The 19,726-nt window shown below is 40.7% G+C and overlaps 1 protein-coding gene across 31 annotated transcripts in view; it reads left to right on the top strand.

Moving 5' to 3' along the window:
* The first annotated feature begins 331 nt into the window (after nt 1-331).
* The window catches only part of LOC6547433 (longitudinals lacking protein, isoforms F/I/K/T), a 61,702-nt gene continuing 42,307 nt past the window's right edge, over nt 332-19,726 (top strand). For 13 of the 31 annotated variants that reach the window (XM_015157079.2, XM_015157068.2, XM_015157070.2 and 10 more), the window contains exons 1-5: nt 2,132-2,455; nt 10,039-10,432; nt 10,499-10,892; nt 11,141-11,857; nt 11,926-12,006. In XM_015157079.2, the coding sequence (XP_015012565.1) occupies nt 10,259-10,432; nt 10,499-10,892; nt 11,141-11,857; nt 11,926-12,006 (1,366 nt within the window). In that variant the 5' untranslated portion in view covers nt 2,132-2,455; nt 10,039-10,258. The other 18 variants (XM_026981008.1, XM_015157076.2, XM_026981011.1 and 15 more) reach the window with 12 other exon arrangements.

Here is a 19,726-nt window from a genome sequence, read left to right as displayed (position 1 = left end):
CTACATAGAACTCCACATGCCATATTTTCTTTTCCTTATGTGCCAACCGAAAAAAAAAACATTTTCTTTGCCTTTTCATTTAGCGCGACTTCCTTTTGCCACAACCCCTTCTTCTTCTTTCTTTTCTTCCCCTCGTTTCCTCCCGCAAAACGCTTTTTTCCAAGCAGACAGTTGCAAAAAGCAATCAACTGTATCGTGGAGTCTCCCATCCCGCTCGCACTCACTTGTTCTAGCGCACGAACGATCTTCGGATTTTCGAATGCAGCAGAAAGAACAACAAAAGCAGAAACTTCGTGCTCACACACACACACACACACGCAAAGCCTATTTCTTTTTTCGACTTTTATTCGAACTTTTTTGCAGCGATTTTTCAGTAACAAACGGCAACTCTCAGGAATAAAATCGTCGTCGCTCCGCTCGTTAAATTCTCGTTGCTTTTCCACCCACATACAAAAATCAGGATGAATTTGTTAGTAGCTTAAAAAGCAGCGCGGATTGCATAAATTCAAGTGGAGTACCGATTGGAAAAACGCATACGTTAAAAACTACAATGTGATGTAAAATACGTTTTTGTGTCGAGTGCATAACTATAATTTGTTGTCATTAAAGTTCAACTGCAATTGCAAAGAGACGAAATAGATTATAATTCATAGGTGTTTGTGCGTGTTTGCCCCCTCTCCTGTGCGACGTGTGAGAGAGAGAGAGAGAGAGAGAGAGAGAGGGAACGTGACCGAGTTGCCATGAAAACTCCAATGGAAATTCAGGTGAGCGATTGTCAAGCGACGTGATGTTATGCGGGGACTATCATCTCCATACGTTCACTTCATGTACACCACTGTAGCCGCCGAAAAAAAAGATCTGTAGAATTTATGTTTTTGCCACAGAGACACTCCTCGCATCAATTAGTATTGGTTAGAGCATTAGGCGTGTGTGTAGAATTTCGCACAGGAATGTTAATTTTCCAGCCGAAAACCCGATGGAACCGTTAAAAATTAAGGTACATATTTAGGTACACATAATTTGTACACAGAGAAAACGCGCGGCGATGAAGTCATGCTGGAAGCCAAAAATAAATCAACGCCGATCATAAAAACGTTTGGAGAGTGCACAAAATATAATTTGCGCTTTTTAGTGGGAAATGCATTGCACACACACAAGCCAAGACCATCTTGCATCGCCTTCGCACACCCTTAAACAGCTGCAGCGCAAACGGGAGAGAGGTGTCGGAGCGGGAGAGAGAGAGCTTGCTCGGCAACGGTAATTTTTACCATTTCGAACATTATGGCTTCGCTTTGCTGCGAAAAAAAAAAACAAAATCGAGCAAACAAAAGCTAAAGCAACAACAAAATCTCGCCCCTTGGTGGGAAACAAAAACAATACCAACTGCGAATGATATTTTCGAACTCCGCCACATATGTATGTGCAACCAGAGTTGCCAGCCTCGTTCGTTGTCACTTGCAGCATGCGAGGTTCTATTAAACAACTTTATTAATTAGTACGTACGACTGACGTACCAAATACTGATTACCACCTAGGGACTTTAAGCTAGCAAATTGTATGCGTTATTAATATTCAATACTCTCCCTAATTAAATTAAACAGTGTCGTTTCCATACTATTTTTAAAATATCACTAACTTCATGGTGGTTTTTATTTTTTTAGGCAGTGAAATTATAAAAAGCTTTGCAGTAGCTTTGTAAACTTGACGTCCCCAAGGTATTGAATTATAAGTTACAAAAATGATTTAAAGTTAAAATTCATTCACCTAGCTAATATCAATAGATCGAGTAATTCAGCTTTACTTGGAAACTTAACATGTTTGTTTTCCTTCTTTCTTGAAGTAAAATTTAAGGGTTAATAGTTAATTATCTTCTATGATGTGTCCTCTTTCTTTATCCTCACCCCAATTTGTCGATCTTTCCCCGTGAATTGGCAACTCTGTGCGCCAAGCATACAAAAAGCACACGGTTGAAGAGGGGCGGCAAACAGGCGACGTCAACTCATTTTTCGAACTCACACTCTCATTCGCACTCTTCGGGTTTCGCTTCGGCTTCGTTTCCAACTCTCTCGGCGCTCTTCGGGGTCTCTGCTTTTGGGCACCTTTCGTTTTTTCGAGCGCCAGCGGAAAGTCGCGTCAGTCGTCAGTTTTTCTTCAGTGGCTTCGCGCGTCCGCAATTTTCAGTGTGTGGTGCGTTGTTGCTGCTGCCTACTCTTTTCTTTCTGCTCTCCACGGCAGCGGGAAAGGAAAATACATACACATGCATACAGGGCCCCATCACATACAGTAAAAATAAATTCAACTTTATTGCTTTTCCCCCCGTCGCGTTATCGTGTGTGTGTGTGTATTAGTATTATATATATATTTTACCATATATATATGGCTTGGAAAAGCAACACCAAAATTTGATATGTGCAAAGTTTATTGACGACTACGTGCTGCCTGTGATTCTATTTCGGTGTGTATATAAAATTGATTAATAATGTTAAAACTACCGCTTAATAATATACAATAAGAACTTGCATTTGAACTGTACCTGGCAATTATTTGCCTGAGATTGTGTGTGTGTTTTTGCATATCGAATCGATACTTCCAGTGGTGATTCTATCGATTTTTCCCTATGCTGCTCACTTCATGGGAGAAAGCTTTTCACCAGTGCACCAAAAGAGACAGGCACAGTTCGAGCGGGAGAGGGATAGCTTTCCCACAAAATGCAACGCTGAAGTAAATGACGGGCGGTTTTCATTAATTTTCACACACGCACACACTGCCAGTGGCTCACTTTCCATGCAAATGAGGTCAAGTGTTGCAGTGAAAATGTTTTCAACAAATACACGTGCATGCATGTATGTATGAATGTCTGTGTGTGTTGGAAAGTTATATAAGCTTTTCATTACTGATTGCGGAGAAGAAAAGCTTGTGAAAAATCGTGATTATTAAACACAATGATTGGCAAGAGCGAGTTAAATGAATTGCTTTCTATTCTAAACTCCTAGAAAAAAGCACGTTTTTCTTTTCGATAGATTCCCAAAGTCTTGGTGGCCGCCATCTTGGTTTTTCCCCCACACATAAAATATTTTGTTCAATGCTAGGCTGCTCTCTCGCTCTTTCGGCTCCCCTTTTCTTTCTCTCCCGCTCATTTTGTCATACTCCCTCGTCCGTTTTTATGTTTGTTCACGAAAAACAAAAACAACAAGCGTGAACTTTTCTCTCTGCACTTTTCACACACACTTAGAAAAAATGGGAGAGCCAGACGGCTCAGCAAGACACGTTGATTGTTGTCGGGGGAGGGGAATTGGGAAGGGGGAGAGAGAGAGCAGTCGCCACATATTTTTGTTTCCACTTTGTGCTACACTTCTGCTACGCCGCTTTTGTTGTTTTCTTTTCGACACGTTTACACATTTCCATTTTTCATATTTTCGTGTCGCCTAATCTTTTTTATGGAACTGCGGCTACGTTGCCAATTTTCACTTGCGACTTTTGCAAAGTTTCATTTGTTTACATTCTACGCACATGTGCAGAATAATAACAATAATAAATGAGATATAAAAAAAGCTTTTGCGCAACAAGTGTAGAAAAGCAGAAACTGTATTTTTCTCTTTGGCTTCTTGCCTTAATTCTTTGTTTACAATTTAAACTTGTACACTTCTTTCAAGTCATCAATTTTTTTTTTCGTTCTACAACACAGTGACCTTGCAGCGAATTTCTGACCTACACACGCACGTGCAAAAAAAATAAAATATGTGTCGCACTTTTTATGTTTTTATTATCCATCCACTATTCTTAATGTTCTTGTCTGTTACAGTAAACAGCAAAAATATAGACAAAATAAAAAGAAGGCAGGGAACTAATCAGCGGCCGTGGTTTTGCAGCCTGCTCTTTGGCCGACTTTTATTTTTGTTAGTTTTGATTACTTATTCGCTTTGTGGCCATTAGCAAAAAAGTTCATTGAACTTTTGTGCGTTTTATTTCGCGGTTTATTGTTGATTATTTTCGGCGGCTTACTTTTTCACTTTCACTTGAATTGGCCACTGTATTTAACAAGTTTCGGGTGGTTAAAAACTAATATGGCATTTTAACAGGAAGTTTTTCAAATAGTTGGTTTCATTTTTAATAAAGCCTTTTATAACTTGAAATTAAGTCACATAGTTTGTCGCTTTACAAATTATAAATAATATATAGTAGGATTTAATTTCGATTGTTTAAATAGATAAATTGAAGCTATTAAGTTGTCTTTTAAAAGATCCCTTTCTAGTTTTCCGGCACCGTTGAACAATCAATCTGTTTTTTTTTTCCCCCCATAACTGGCACTCGTTGTAAATGCCCTTCAAAAAACAAACCCAAAACCAACAAATACAGCGTGCCCAAGAAATCTAGAAAAAAAAAAGAATAAACGACATCATCAGCGGGGCAGATCTACATTGGTGCCCATGATAGATATAGATAGCCCCACCAAAACCCAAAGCACCGACTTCCTCCGCTCCCACACGAATGTACAATCCAGCAGATACATTTACAGATACAGATACATTCGCGCATAACAAGCCCTTAACATTCACTTTAAATAGCTTTTCGAGAAAACAAGTTTTGTGGTTGACGTTTTTGCTCATGCTTGTTTTTATACATTTTTCGCTGCTTTAATGGCAAAACGACATTTCAGAACCGAGCGAGCGAAGCGGAAAAGGAAAGGAAAAGAAGCGTGGAAATGGAAAATGCCATGTTTCAACACATTTAAACGCCCAGTTGCAATTCGTCGTTTTCAAGTATTTTGCCTGAAGTGGCTAAACCCTTGATCATAAGATCATATATTAATACAATTAAATTATTTAAGATCATCCACTTTGATTATATTGTCTGATATAATGATAAAAAAAAGGCAAACATGTGCGATCCGTTGGCATTTCTGCTGGGAAAACCCTAGCTTGTTTCTAGGAAATTATAATAACTAATTCAACATCCTATTTTGGGTGGTTTACCCGCACGATCCGAAGCTGACTCAGATTTGTTCCCTCCGTTTTCCCCTTTCTTCACACTTGACTTGGCTTTTCTCAATCTTCGCTTGCAGCCTGTTTGCTGCAACATGTGCAGAGCGAGGAAAACAAAAACAAAAACGAAGGCGACGGGCAGAAAGGGTGTAAAAATAAATACAAATAATAAAATGAGCTACGTGTGGGGTTTTCAGAGGTGTTTTTCCCCCAAGTTTTGCCTTTTTTTTTGGGCTTCGAACCGCCAGAGTTTCAATGGTGTGTGTGTGTGTTGGTGTGCTGGTGTATCTGCGTTGCTATTCAGCAACATTTTCAGCTGCCAGAAATTAAATTATTGAAAGTCAGTGCGAGAGTCGAGTCGTCGAGTTTATTTTTACGTCGTAAATATACAAATTTGATGTCTCGCAAACGCAACACATGTGTATGTATGTGCGTGTGCGTGTGAGCAGAAAAAGATTCCACTTTATGCAAATCTTGTGGGGGAAGTTTTATATTTGTTCTTGGCCTCCACACACACACACTCTTTTCCCTCGCTCTCTCTCCCTCTCTTTCTCCCCCTCCATCTTATTCTTAAGTTATTTCCATTTTAAATTTGTTTTTCTGGCGGCCGCCACTGTGTGTGTGCTGGCAATTTTTCTGGCAGCGATGTGAAATGAAATGAAATGAGTTTCTTAAACTGGTTTTTCTGCCAAGCGATCGGATCGGATCGGATCTCGGATCTCTAAACCAACAAACAAAACTCGACTTGCCAGCCGAGAACGGGGCGACCACCCGCTCCTCCGTTTCGTTTTTCGAAATGGCACAGTTCTTGTACATTCTGCCCAACCGGTTTTTCTTTTGACTTTTGCACAGCGGCACACACACACACAATGCACACACACACATGCACATACACACATGCACATACACATGTACCGCTGTGCTACCCAGAAACCAGCCCCATATCATTATGGTTCTTACCAAGTTCAGAGCTCTCTCTCTCCCTCTATCTGCCTGCTGCTGGCCAAGAATTTTCATTACTCCTGAAAACGGAGGGCTCCCAGACTTTGGCGGCACTTCCTGTCCTGATGCCCAAACGAAGGAAGGGACAGCAGGACGACAGTTGTGATCCAACATCTGCCGGCAGGACGACAAAATGGAGGGAGACACTGCACACACATACAGAGAGACAAGCGCACATAGTACGGAGAGGGGGGATCGGCTTAGTTTTAGGGGTTGTTTGCAACCCCCAAAAACAGGACCCTCTCCCTCATCCTCCTAGCAGTAAACCAAACCGGTCCGCTTCGGTTCTCCCGGGGCGCTCACCTTTTGCCGTCTGGCGCGTGCTTAGAAAAAGGGGACCGCCGACATCCTTTATATAAGTATTATCCATCCCGCTCCCCCTCCCCCTACCAGCGACATCCCATTTTCATTTCCATCTGCCACTCGAAAAGTCTGGCGGCATTGAAGCCCAGAATTAATGAGGCCTAGCTGGGCCCAAGCCAAATGGCTGAATTCTAAAACAAGTTTGGGACAAAAGGTTTGGAAATGGTAATGTGGTAGCAATTCCAATTCCTATCTTAATACATTATAAACCGATCTACGCTTAATGAACAATTCACGCTTCCATGCTGCTGCAAACTACATTCATCTGATATCTGACATCTGACATTGATCGCCGATAGAGTAAAAGCAACCCAATCAAATTGCGGAAAATATAACATCAGTTTTTCGTACTACAGTGGTTGCAATATTAAAACAAATGTTGAGTTTTTCGCTAACAACGTTTCGTAAAATGATCATTTTGAACGTAGTTTGATAGTAGATCTCAACACAAGAAAATATTAAGAATAGTTTGGGTTGGGTCATTCAAAGCAACTAGCTTATATAAAGTGTGAAATGAACTATTCATTTTCCTTGCGATTCAGCGGTTGCTAAACTAAAATTTAGATGAGTTTTTCGCTAACAACGTTTCGTAAAATGAAAATTTTGAACGTAGTTTGATAGTAGATCTCATCACAAGATAAGTATTATGTTTATGTAAGGGGATTTAAACTATAATTTGTCAGCAGCTCGCCCATAAAAAGTGTGGAAAATGCTTTAAATATTATCCAAACAATCTGGCGGTTGCCAAACCAAAATCCAGTTGAGTTTTTCGCTAACAACGTTTCGTAAAATATATATTTTGAACGTAGTTTGATAGTAGATCTCAACACAGAAATTCTGATATTTTAGAGTTTTTAGAACCAACATTTTAAGCATTGCTTTAAACAGAAACCATGATCAAAAGTTCTATTACCGCTTTGCAACAGCAGTTAACACAGTGTCTTGGACTTATTTTTGCCAGACATTTTCAAATGCAGTTGCCAGATGAAAACCCAGTTGAGATTTTCGCTAACAATGCTCCGTAAAACACAGTTTTGGACATCGTTTGATAGTAGACCTCAGCACAATCTCTCACTCCCTCTCACTCTCTTGTCTTGGTCTCCAATCACCAATTGCTCATTACTTCACCCCACACCCCCCATTTAGTACATCATTTGTGGGTACTCTCGTGGGAAAACCGAACCCCAAAGAAGTGCGAGGTGCCTTTGGGCCCAACTGTACTTTTCCGCACACGCACACACACTGCCAACTCACTGGCGGCTACATAGCTCGCTCTCGCTCTGTTCGGTCACAGGATCCCAATTCATAATCCTCCACCATCTGCGCAAAAATAAAACCTTGCAATGTGCAAAGAGCGCGCGTCATTCGTTTCCAAAAAGGGAGAGGGAGCGGGAGAGCGAGAGAGATCCTTTTTCGCCGCCTCCCTGCAGTTTTACCTACTTCTCTTTGTGTCCGTCTTATGTATTTCTTTTCGTACTAGTGTGTGTTTGTGTGTCTGTGGAAAACCCCTCGAATGCATCATCATTGGGGTAAGGCTTGTTTTTCACCGCTTCACTGCAGTGATTCATGCGGAGAGAAAAAAGCAGGTCAAATGATATTTTCACTTACCATATGAGTTTCCTACAAAATGAAAGCTCGAGTTAATGTATTCTGATTATTGTTTAATAGCATATGTAAGTTTTTGACACGAAAACGTTGGCCAATCAAATTGAAATGATCATCATTATCCTTAATAGTTTTTCTTTATGTGTATTTTGTGCGCATGCCTTGCACCTTCCTTCCATATGGACCATGTGTTTGTGTGTGTGTATAACTGAATCTCGAAAAACTGATCCCTCCGCCTAACTGTAAATGGCTGGTTTGTTTGGCTTACCCTGGGGGTGATTCTCTCTGTTTCGTTTCCCCACGTCTGTCTAGTTTTTTTTTTTTGCCTGGATCTGGCGAAAAGTAAAAAAAAATGAAACTGGAAAACACAAAGGGAAGTGAAAAAAGGGAGCCTCCTCTAGTCACGTAGACATTTGTGTATAGCCATCTCACTTGCTCTTTGCCGCGGAGAACAGTTAGTTTTCAGTAATATTTTATGTACTTCTCCAAAAGTGAACATTTGTATGTGACATTCCCTTTTTGGGTGTATCTAATCATGTCTAATCACATCTAATAAACTAGAAGCATAAAAATGAAACATACATAAAAATGAACGCATACAAATCAAAGTATGAACGTTTTCCAGCCAATTTTCGCTACCTGACTGTGTTCTTGAAAGTGTTTGTATGTGTGTATTTCCCGTTATTTCTCTTTGGCACGATTATTACCGCTGCAGTTCTCCTTTTTCCTTTGAGCTCCTTTTCCCTCTGCCGCCGCCGCTGGCTACCTTGCCTTCTCTCGCTCGCTCCTTTTGCCTACTTGGCAATTTCATAACGTGCCCCCAAACGGGAGAGAGCGAGTGAGCTCGACGCTCAACTCTCGCTCGCTCCCTTCCTCTCGCTCTGACAGCAACTTCGTTTGCAGGGCGCCCGTGCCGTCGGCGAGAGATAAAGAGAGCGTAAATTGAGCGCTAGCAGCGAGGCGTCGTTTTCGAGGGTCGCTCAGTCGCCGTCACATTTGCGTCGTTTCATTCGGTATCGTGCGCTCGGGGATTTTGTTTGGTTCTCTGCTTTGTGCGGCAGATCGCGAGGCAACGCGTGCGGTTTGCTGGCTAAATTCTACATACACACCTTCAACATCCGACGGCCGAAGCGGAGCTAGAATAGGAAAACCAACCTTTGCAGTGCTAATTATTTACAACACAACAGTAAGTGTGTGTGGTGTGTGGAAATGAAGCAGCATAATCGCGAGCGGGAGAGGTTGTGAAATAGCGCCCATATCTATATGATGGGTGCCTTTGTTGGCTTGTGTGCGTGTGTGTATTTGTGAGCTTCTAATGAAAAACGTTCTATTTTTAAATGCGCACACCATAAAAAACTGAAACGATTGCTCCACACTTCAACTTTAAAAATTATCAGTCAGCTAGTGCGAGTGTGTTGGTGTCTATGGTGATGGGGGAGAAAGAAAATCATCATAAATATTCGTCTGTGTCTACTTGTGAAATTTTCCACAACGGAGAAAAAGGAAACGAGAAGAAAAAAACACGCAGACACAAATATATGTGTTTGCGCTGCAGCGACGCCGACTGCGAAACTTCCCCTCTTTATGTTTCATGCTTCGCTTTTTTTTTTTTATTTCATTTCATTTTTTCGGTCGTCACGAAGTCTCTTCGGCTTTTATCGTGTCCATCGATCTCCAACACTAAAACACACGCAGTCGGGAAGCAGAAGCAGCAGCAGCAACTGTAACACAAATCCGTTAGCTCTCTCTTTGGGAGAGCGTGTGTACTGTAGGGAAAGAGCAAAGTTGAAAAATTAACAAGAAGCAGAAACTCGCTCGGAAAGTAAAAAAAATAACTGCATATCGCTGTGCAAAATTTGCATACAAGTATGTTGCTGTGGGTGTTTATTAGCGGGTATATATATGTGTGTGTGTGTGCGAATGCTAAGCAACAATAATAATCTAGCTGAAATTTCAAGCGCGCAAAAGAGATAAAAGATATTGTTATTGCTGCGCTGAAATTAAACATGAACTTGACCTTGGGCCGCATTACTGCGAGTTTTTTTGCGTTACTAATTTTGTTATTTTGTCTTTTCTCTCTTTGCAGCATAACTGCTGACACACTAAACAAAACTGAAAAAAGAACCAAAGGCGTAAGCTGTTTGTTTGTTTAGACACCTTAGTTTGATCCAATATTAATCAAAAAACGAGTGGCGACAAAAAAAACCAAGTCAGAGAGAGCGCTCGACGTTCGGCCCCAAGGTCGTGGGCCCAAACCCCCCAGGATCCATTTCCAACAACCCCATCCAACCACCCAAGAAACCAAAATGGATGACGATCAGCAGTTTTGTTTGCGGTGGAACAACCATCAGAGCACACTGATCAGCGTGTTCGACACGTTGCTGGAGAACGAGACTCTAGTCGATTGCACGCTAGCCGCCGAGGGCAAATTTCTCAAGGCCCACAAGGTGGTGCTGTCAGCATGCAGTCCCTACTTTGCTGTAAGTGTTAGCACATCAAAATCATCCCAAAACTCTTTGTTAACGCTAAATATACACTTTCCGCAGACCTTACTACAAGAACAGTACGACAAACATCCCATCTTTATACTCAAGGATGTCAAGTACCAAGAACTGCGCGCCATGATGGACTACATGTACCGCGGCGAGGTCAATATCTCGCAGGATCAGCTGGCCGCCCTGCTCAAGGCCGCCGAATCGCTGCAGATCAAGGGCCTGTCGGACAATCGCACTGGCGGCGGAGCAGCCCCCAAGCCTGAGTCCACCGGCCATCATCGCGGCGGTAAGCTGAGCGGTGCCTACACACTGGAGCAGACGAAGCGGGCTCGACTGGCCACCGGCGGAGCGATGGACACGTCCGGCGATGTGTCCGGTTCACGCGAGGGCTCCTCAAGTCCGTCGCGTCGTCGTCGAAAAGTCCGACGTCGCAGCATGGAGAATGGTGAGTTGTCAAGCGATTAGAATTATCTTACATATTGCTAAATATAAAAAAAAAAATGCGAGGACGGGAACGTTCTTCAAACGAAACTCGTGTTAATCAAAAATCTTCACTTTGGTGCAAGTAATTCATTTAAATGGCTTCACTAATAATATATTTAGTAATACTATTGTTAAAGCTGTCACTTTGCAATTCCGATTCCACTTTGCAAGTACCAAGTTATTTAATTAATTTTTTTTTTATTTTTGCAGATGCCCACGACAACTCAAACTCGTCCGTGTTACAAGCCGCCGCCTCGAATCAGTCAATCCTCCAGCAGACAGGCGCCGGTTTGGCCGTCTCCGCTTTGGTCAGCACCCAGTTGTCCAGCGGACCGGCAGCCGGAACCAGCAGCCAAGCGTCGTCGACCCAGCAACAGCAGCCATTGACCAGCACCAACGTTACCAAAAAGACTGAAAGCGCTAAACTAACATCCTCGACAGCCGCCCCAGCGAGCGGAGCATCTGCGTCAGCGGCCGCCGTACAACAGGCCCATCTGCATCAGCAGCAGGCGCAGACCACAAGCGATGCCATTAACACCGAGAATGTACAAGCCCAGAGCCAAGGTGGCGCCCAAGGCGTCCAAGGCGATGACGAGGACATTGACGAGGGTAGTGCCGTTGGCGGACCAAATTCCGCCAGCGGACCCAATCCCGCCTCCGTCTCTGCATCCGCCGTCCATGCCGGAGTTGTGGTAAAGCAGCTGGTCAGCGTTGTGGACAAATCGTCGTCGAATCACAAACATAAGATCAAAGACAACAGCGTGTCATCAGTGGGCTCCGAAATGGTTATTGAACCCAAAGCCGAATACGATGACGATGCGCACGATGAGAACGTTGAAGATTTGACACTGGACGAGGAGGACATGACAATGGAGGAGCTGGACCAGACGGCCGGCACCAGCCAGGGTGGCGAAGGATCTAGTCAAAGTGAGTTTGCAACACCACTTTTCTCCTGTTTCCTTTTAACTAATGAGTGTTTTTTTTTCCACCAATAGCATATGCAACATGGCAGCACGACAGATCTCAGGATGAACTTGGACTAATGGCACAGGATGCACAACAACGGGATCCCCAAGGTGAGTGTTTGTTGCCTCTGAAATCGATAATATGAGCTATGAACAAATGAAAAAGCAAAAAGTATAGCTTAGCCTAGAAGTATTAGACGAGATGTTTTTTCGAACCAGCGAGCACGACAAACAACAAGCTTAAATTCAAATGCAGATTAAAGATTGAAATCCAACTTTTCAAGGTCACAACTCCATTTTAATCACACAAACATTTTAAATTATACAAATTTATATTTTGCCCATTTTAATGTACACTACAAAAGTCGTGCTCCGAAAAAAGCTCTAAAATGTTGAAGAAGAAAAAAGATGCAAAAGACGTAGAATTTGTTCAAATATAATTTTCAACAAGATAGCAGACGAAAAAAGCAAGCAACAAGAAAAAGTACAAATACAAACCCAAAATAACAAGATTTGTGAGCGTGAGTTTTGGCGCAGAGAAAAAAAAAACAATATGAAAAACAGAATTTAATATTGAAGAGCAAGAATTACCGACTCTTTTTTGAGTTTTATTATATGAGAGAATTTGAAAAGCTGTTTTTGATAATTTTTTATTTTTGCCTGCGTCGCTCAATTCGTCACAGATAAATTAACCCGAAACAAGAATAATTTGTGCAAGTTGAAAGTATTACTTAAAAACTCTTTCTTTACTTAATATGATTTTTTACAAAACTAATATTTTTTTAATTATGACACACATAATTCGTATTACTAGTATTCTTTTTTTGTACATATATTATAATTAATTTTTAACACACACACACACACTTTTGAAAAGAAAATGAGAAACATTTACCACTCACACACCACAAACATATATAATTGCTATATACCACAAAACCCAACCACCAACCATCCCCTAACATTCTCATTTTATCATTATCTATCTATATATATGTATGATTCCATGTATGATCATTTGTTGTTGAATTTTCGTAATACGTTCCATTACAATTGGTGTTTGATTAACTCTTAATTTTGCCTTATTTTATCTTACCGTATATATAAATCGCATAATTCTACATTCCCAACATTTTTTAGTTGCTCGCCCTATCTTTCTTCCACCCTCCCTTTCCCATCTATACTCCTCTCTTTCCGACATTATGCCGTTAGCTGCAGAGTAATGAAACAGGAAATATAAATTGAAAGTACCGTACCTTTCATAATAATATTCATAAACCATGGTCACACTGACTCACCCACAAACACAACCACCACCCACACTGCAGCTTTGATTTAGGCAGAAATCTTGAAGAAATGCCCTTATCTTTTAAGTTAGTGTTTAAATTTACGTATCAACAGTGTTCTATTTGTGTGCGTTTTGATCTCTCTCGCTCGCTATTTCCCTCTGTAAGCTGCTGTTTGTGAGCGTGTACCATTGTGTGTATAGTGCGTGTGTGTGAGTGTGCAGGGCTCCGTTCACATGTATTTTCCCTTCACAAAGAAAGCTCTCTCAGTACAGTCGCGTCAAAAAGATTGCAAAGTTTGGCCACACTTGCAGCATTTCTAGCAAAACTCGATTATGTTTGTTCGCCTTAACTTTGTTTGCATTTTCAAAGCATATCTCCCACCACACCCACGAACTTTCGCAAACGAACACACATTCAATCTTTCATTTGTCATACTATACTTTGTGCCATTCCATTTTGATTGTCCTCTACTTTAGAACTCTCAGCGCGTGCTAATGTTTTTTACACATGTTTTTTTTTTGTTTTACTTTATATATTATTACGAAAATACGCATGCAGTTTTAAATTGTATTTTAGTACTATCTCTATATATACATATATATTTTGCTTTATTTTGGTTGACGGGACTTTTATTGATTGTTTATTTTCCTTACGGATTTGTTTTTAGTTTTAAAGCTAGATTGTAAGTGTTTTTCCGTCACAACTAACGCGCGCGAAACTTTCCGACGCGTTTACATTTCGTATGTTTGGGGATTCTTTTCCCCATAACTACATATGAACGTCGTTGTTAAAAGAAAACATTGAAAACCCCTTTATAAAGTTGAGTGAAAAGTGAAAAAAGAAACCCGATGACCAAACGGATGGCAACGCCTGGAATTGAAGGATCGCCGCTTTGGAGGAGGAGGATCAGCTGCCGAAGGTCTCAAGTCGTTGCCAAAACAAAGCACGTAACCATCCAGGATGGTGAGGTACATTTGCAGCTTTGGGCAACTCGACGAGATCCAACAGTAGTCAACTGCATCCAACTGCGTCGCGGAAATCTCAGGTGCGTGTCCAGGTGAGTATGCTCCGCCCAACGGTATCGGTTGGGCGAAGTGAAATGCAAGAATGAAGTAAATTTTTTATTTTAAGTTCATTTTTGTTTGACTCCCAAAAATATCCTATCCTCAACCCTTCCATTAATCCCCCATGTATTACCAATTATCCGCCGCCTTCCCAGATCAACATTCATACCTCATAAAAACCAAAATCATTTTACAGCGATTCCAGGTAATGTGTTTTATAAAAAAAAAAAATATCTACAAGCGCTCCCGCTCTCTTTCTCCAATAAAGAGTCGATGGACTTCCAGGGTAAGCTATAGTGTAACCTCCAGTTTCTACTCTTCCGATTTATTTCTAAGTGTACACCTTAAATTTACATTGTATATATATTTTTCTTAAAATTTCATTTTGCGTTTGGCGTTTGTTTGTTTTTCAAAATTGCTTGAAGCGTTGCCAAACAAACACCAAACACAGAAAAACACATTTCTCGAAAGAAATTCCACCGATCCCCCTATACATACATATCCATATAGACAACACTGCATTGTTGCCTTTCTACAATTATCCTGTTTGCCAATATAGTGAAAACAAAAATTACATTATCTCAGAGGAAAAAAAAATAACCATCTATTGATGTTTTGATGTTTCTGATGAGTCAATATTCTATATGAAACTTAGTAGGAAACTCTACATTGACCGATCGTTTTTCGTTGCAAGATCCATATGTGCAAGATATATGTGGATTATGGACCTATTCTACACTAGCAAGGCTTGTGAAAAACGAAGTATAATTATGTATTATTAGTGGTAAAAAACGTTCTTTAACTGATCCGAATGAAGAATCGTTTCACCTTTAATATTTGAGATGCAAAACATCATGGGGGTTTCCCTAAGTGCTTGTTAATGGCCAATAAAAGCAAGTAATTCCTAAAGCTTTAAAAGCTTTTTGTTTTTACCCTCTATGTTTCACTCTTTTGGTCAGTCGTTCTTCGTTGACAATCTCGTTTGCCCAATTAATTTATAAACTCTTTGTTTCGCTCGTTGTGCGGGGTGAGGTATCTAAAAAGATATATTTAATTTGAAAGTACGTGAAACAGCAGTTCAGCTCCTCTCTTTCTACGCCCGTTCTGTTAATTGTTAATCAGCAAGAACAACAAATGCTACTACAACAATGCCCGAAGCATTCGTTCAAGTTCAAGGTCGGCTAAATTATAATGTGTTTCTATGTGTGAGGTTGTGAATTTTTGTTCTTTAATCACCATTGTTCACATTATCGGGGGCGGGGAGTGAGGGGGGTGGTGGTGGCGATGAGGACTGACGACTGAAGCAGTAATATTAATGTTCATATCTGTGTGAATGTATCTCGTTTGCTTGCCGTTTTTTGTTTGTTTGTTTTCGCCGTTTTCTTCGCGCTTGCTATTTTTAAATGTCGTTCTGCATCCGTGTAAAGTCAATAATGATACGATGCGATTCTGCTGGGACAATTAAATCCAATGGTTGCATAAATAAGCAAGTTTGGGATTTTTCGATGATAATTTCTTCACACGCAGAAAGTTGTTGATGATTGGTGTGTGAGCTAGTGGTTTGAAAAACCCGCTTTATTAGCGATACTTTTGGTAGAAGTGCTTCATTATGTCGGGAATTTATAATCTTGCATGATTCGAGGTTGTATAACCAAAGTATCCGTTGGTAGAACGTCATTATTAGAGACTTGATTTGACTTCAATGCTGAATCAAAATTGTTGAGTTGCAGGAAACTTATTTTGTTAGCACCATTTGTATTGTAATAGTATAAATCACTAGTTTAGTAATGGCGATTATTTAACATATAAATATTGCGTATATTAGATACTCACGAATTTGCCAAATTAGTGTATAAATGAAATGGGTTTTTCCGACTATATCCCTGCCTTTTTCTGGTTTTGGCCCAGTTGAAAGCTGTTTGCATGGCCTTGACCCAATTTACACAGGCACATTGCATACACACGCAAAACAGGCACAGTCGCCAGATAATATTTTTTTTTGTGTAACTTGCAATGAGTCCAAAGCTTTTATCACATCACGCAAACCACAAGCGCAAAAACAAATAATTTACTTGCAGTCCTTGCCTTTTGTTCGTTTATATGTGTGAATGTTTTTGCGAATATGTAAACATTTTAATACTTGTATCTTAGAAGTGAACATAAATCCAGCTTTCTATGTAGTGTATGTACACGAATTTATTTTCATCTTAAGTTGGTTGTAGTTGGTTTATGTGGACTTTTCACCTCTTGCGCTTACTCCTTTTCCACATTTGTTGTTCTACTTGCATTTAGATTGTATATGTTTAGGGTACAGATTAGGGTAAGGACTGAAAAGAGCTTTTTTCTACAGCAAAAACGGCTTGAAGTAGAATTAACCAGGAAACTATTTAACGTCCTAGTTAAAAACTTGCTAAGAAAATGGGTTTTAAGGTTGTTGGATTGTTTGTGCCTATGGATGAATTTGTGTTTAGGATGTGTCGCGTGCGGCTAAATTAAAGTGTGCTACTTTGTAATTTTTATTCAAAAACGATTTTGTCACAAATCGATGAACTCGTAAGAGAGAGAACCTTGTCTTAATAAGAATAGTATATTTATAAAATAACTAATTTATAGCAAGATTCTAAAAACTATTGTTTGTCAGCGAGAGGAAGAGGATTAGCTTACACAGTTTGTTCTTTCATTTGTTTTTGGTTTTGGAGTCTATTCCTTTGTGTCTCCATCTCAAACTCTTTCTGTCCCCTATTCCGCATTTGAAATATTGGTCCATTGGTTGCAGACACAATGGTTGTGCCCAGAATCACCGCGGTGCGCGGTAGCTCAAAGCGTCTGGCCAGGAGAAGGGCCACCCTAGCCATGGCCACTACCGCCACTGCAACGCACATGATGTCCAGGCGTAAGCGCACGGTGATGGCGACCACCACCTCCACTTCTTTATCGTGCAGGTAAATGTTGATTGGCGATTGAATTGGCGCTTGGGTTTGAATCTGTGGCCCAAAAAAGCCCGCTGATGAAACGCTGTTCTTCCTCCCGATTTTCCATTTACTCTAGAAATGCCAGCAGCGGCGGAAGTGATCCCTCCACGTCCACAACCGCATCGGCCACCACCACCACCGCATCCATATCGAAATCGAAACGCAAATCGTCGGATGCGGCGAGTAGTGCTCCTTTTGTGTGCCAGACATGTGGACGTCGCTACCAGGTCCTGGGCACCTTGAGGCGCCACATGCGTAAAGAGTGCAACCAGCCGAAGAAGTATGTGTGCCGCATGTGCGAACGTCGTTTCCACTATAATTTCAAGCTGCAAGATCACTACTACTATGTGCACAAGGGCGTCCAAAAGCGGGAATAGTTCAGTATATAAGCATAAAAGTGTAATCGATGTAAAACACCCCCCGTACTTTACGCTCATCATGTTAGAACACAACACACAGCAACAGCACACAACCCCACAACCAACCAGCCCACATAAAAACTGCAATAAACTTGGGTTCGATTTTCAACCTGTGGTTCGTCTGTATCTCACATTGCGAATAAGTGGAAGTTGAGGCTGGACCAGGTGGAGTGGTGGACCAGGTTAGAAGTGGATTCGATTGAGTGATTGAAGGGAGGGAGTCCAGTGTTGCCAGCAAACTATTTCATGTACTTTTACTACACAAAAGCCAATTAATTCAATTCAAGTAGACAATACCAGAGTTTCTATTATTTTAAAAGTACATTTATGCATAAATTAGAGACAATTTTTTTTAGTACATTGCTTAAACTAGGCATGATGTGTGTGTCCATGACTTGTAGATATATAGACTGACTGTTAGATGTAGTTTAGCTATTTGACTTCAATGAGTATTTTGCATTTTCTGATCACTGGAAACTAAATTGCTTAAAGCTGGGATTGAGAGAGTAACCTTTAGCGATTGATCTAGAGCGTTTGAAATTTGTAAAACATTTACTAAGATTGTGCAGTTACCATCAAGTTATTTTAAAACTATTACTAAACACAAACAATCAAGGAACATTTACGCTATAACAACAAGCTTATGTATACTTCTGTTTATTATTCTAGACAGTTTCATTTGCAAAATGTATTTTGTTGGATATTTTAAATAGACAGTCAGGTTTGATAGTGATGTTGGCAACACTGTGAATTTCGAAATTTGTGTGTTTGAAATATAAAGCTTTGTCTGTCGATTGCTCGCTTTTTTCCATTCTGTTCTCTGTTTTCGTGACTTTGTGTGCTTTTGTCTCTCTATCTCCTCTTTGCTCAAACATTTAATTGCAGGTCTGCTCGAATTGAGTTTGAATCAAATGTTTTACTATGACAGTGAAATGCCGCCGCCACCGATACCGCCGCCCGTGGCCGTTGAATCGCCGCCAGTTTCGCCACCACTTGCAGTGGTTACACCTGTGGTGCAACTGCGACGTGGAAAGCTGCGATCGCGGAGGAGGAAGGCGGCAAACAGTAGTAGCACCACTACCAACACCACCACCACCAAGAAGAGCATTCCACCGCCAACGGTGCGGAGCAGCTCGGCGGCGAATCTGGCGAGAAATGCGGATATGCGGGACGATGGCAAGCTCCAGTGTCCGCAGTGTCCGAACGCATACACCAGGTTATCCGCATTGAAACGGCACCTGGAGTTCGAGTGCGGTATGCTGGAGAACTTTCGGTGCCAGGTTTGCGATGCGGGATTCAAGCGCAAGGACTCGCTGAATCGCCATTGCAAGGTCAAGAAGCACAATACCAAATATTTGTTTTAGACTGATCCGAAAAAAAAACGAAAAGAAAATACAAAAGAGCCATTAAAAACGTTAAGATAACGATGCCAATTTATGAATTACCCTGGGAACTCTTTTTTCTTCAATGTTGTTTCGACTTGTGTTACGCGTGTCCCATGATCAACCACCATATAAAGCCATATGATATCTGTATATGTTATATTTTTGCTTGCTCAAAAACCGATCCACACTCACATTTCTCATAAATCACACACACACACACCCGAACAAAACACCGACAAAAGGAAACTTCCTTCTTGTGACGAGGTATTTCTGTCTTCTCTGTCAAAATCTCCCCACCTTTCTACGTCTTTCTCCACCTAAGATTAATCTTTAACCTAACGCCCGCTCTCCTTCCCTTTTTTTTTTGCCATGCTGCTGTGCAATTGTTTTTAATTATACATATATACGCCTGTTTGAAATTTGTTTTTGTTTAATGCCAAGCAGAAATTAATTTATTAATTTACCACGAAACAAAAATAATAATGCTTTCGAAACTAATCTGGCATTTTGAAAAACTAAAAATAACAACTTGCTTGTTTTGCCTTGAAAAATAAACAAAAAATAATAATAAAAAAATACAACTAAACGAAACCAAACTTAACATTCGATAATGAAGTAATCGCATGATTTACCAAAAAAATAAAAATAAATTAACTTTATAAAAACCAGAAAATCGCAAGGAAAATTATAGAAAACTGAATT

The sequence above is a fragment of the Drosophila erecta genome, unplaced genomic scaffold (genome assembly GCF_003286155.1).
Source record: "Drosophila erecta strain 14021-0224.00,06,07 unplaced genomic scaffold, DereRS2 tig00000092-arrow-pilon, whole genome shotgun sequence".
Lineage (NCBI taxonomy): Eukaryota > Metazoa > Arthropoda > Insecta > Diptera > Drosophilidae > Drosophila > Drosophila erecta.
The sequence above is the reverse complement of the archived record's forward strand: the minus strand, read 5'-3'. Positions and strand labels throughout refer to the sequence as shown.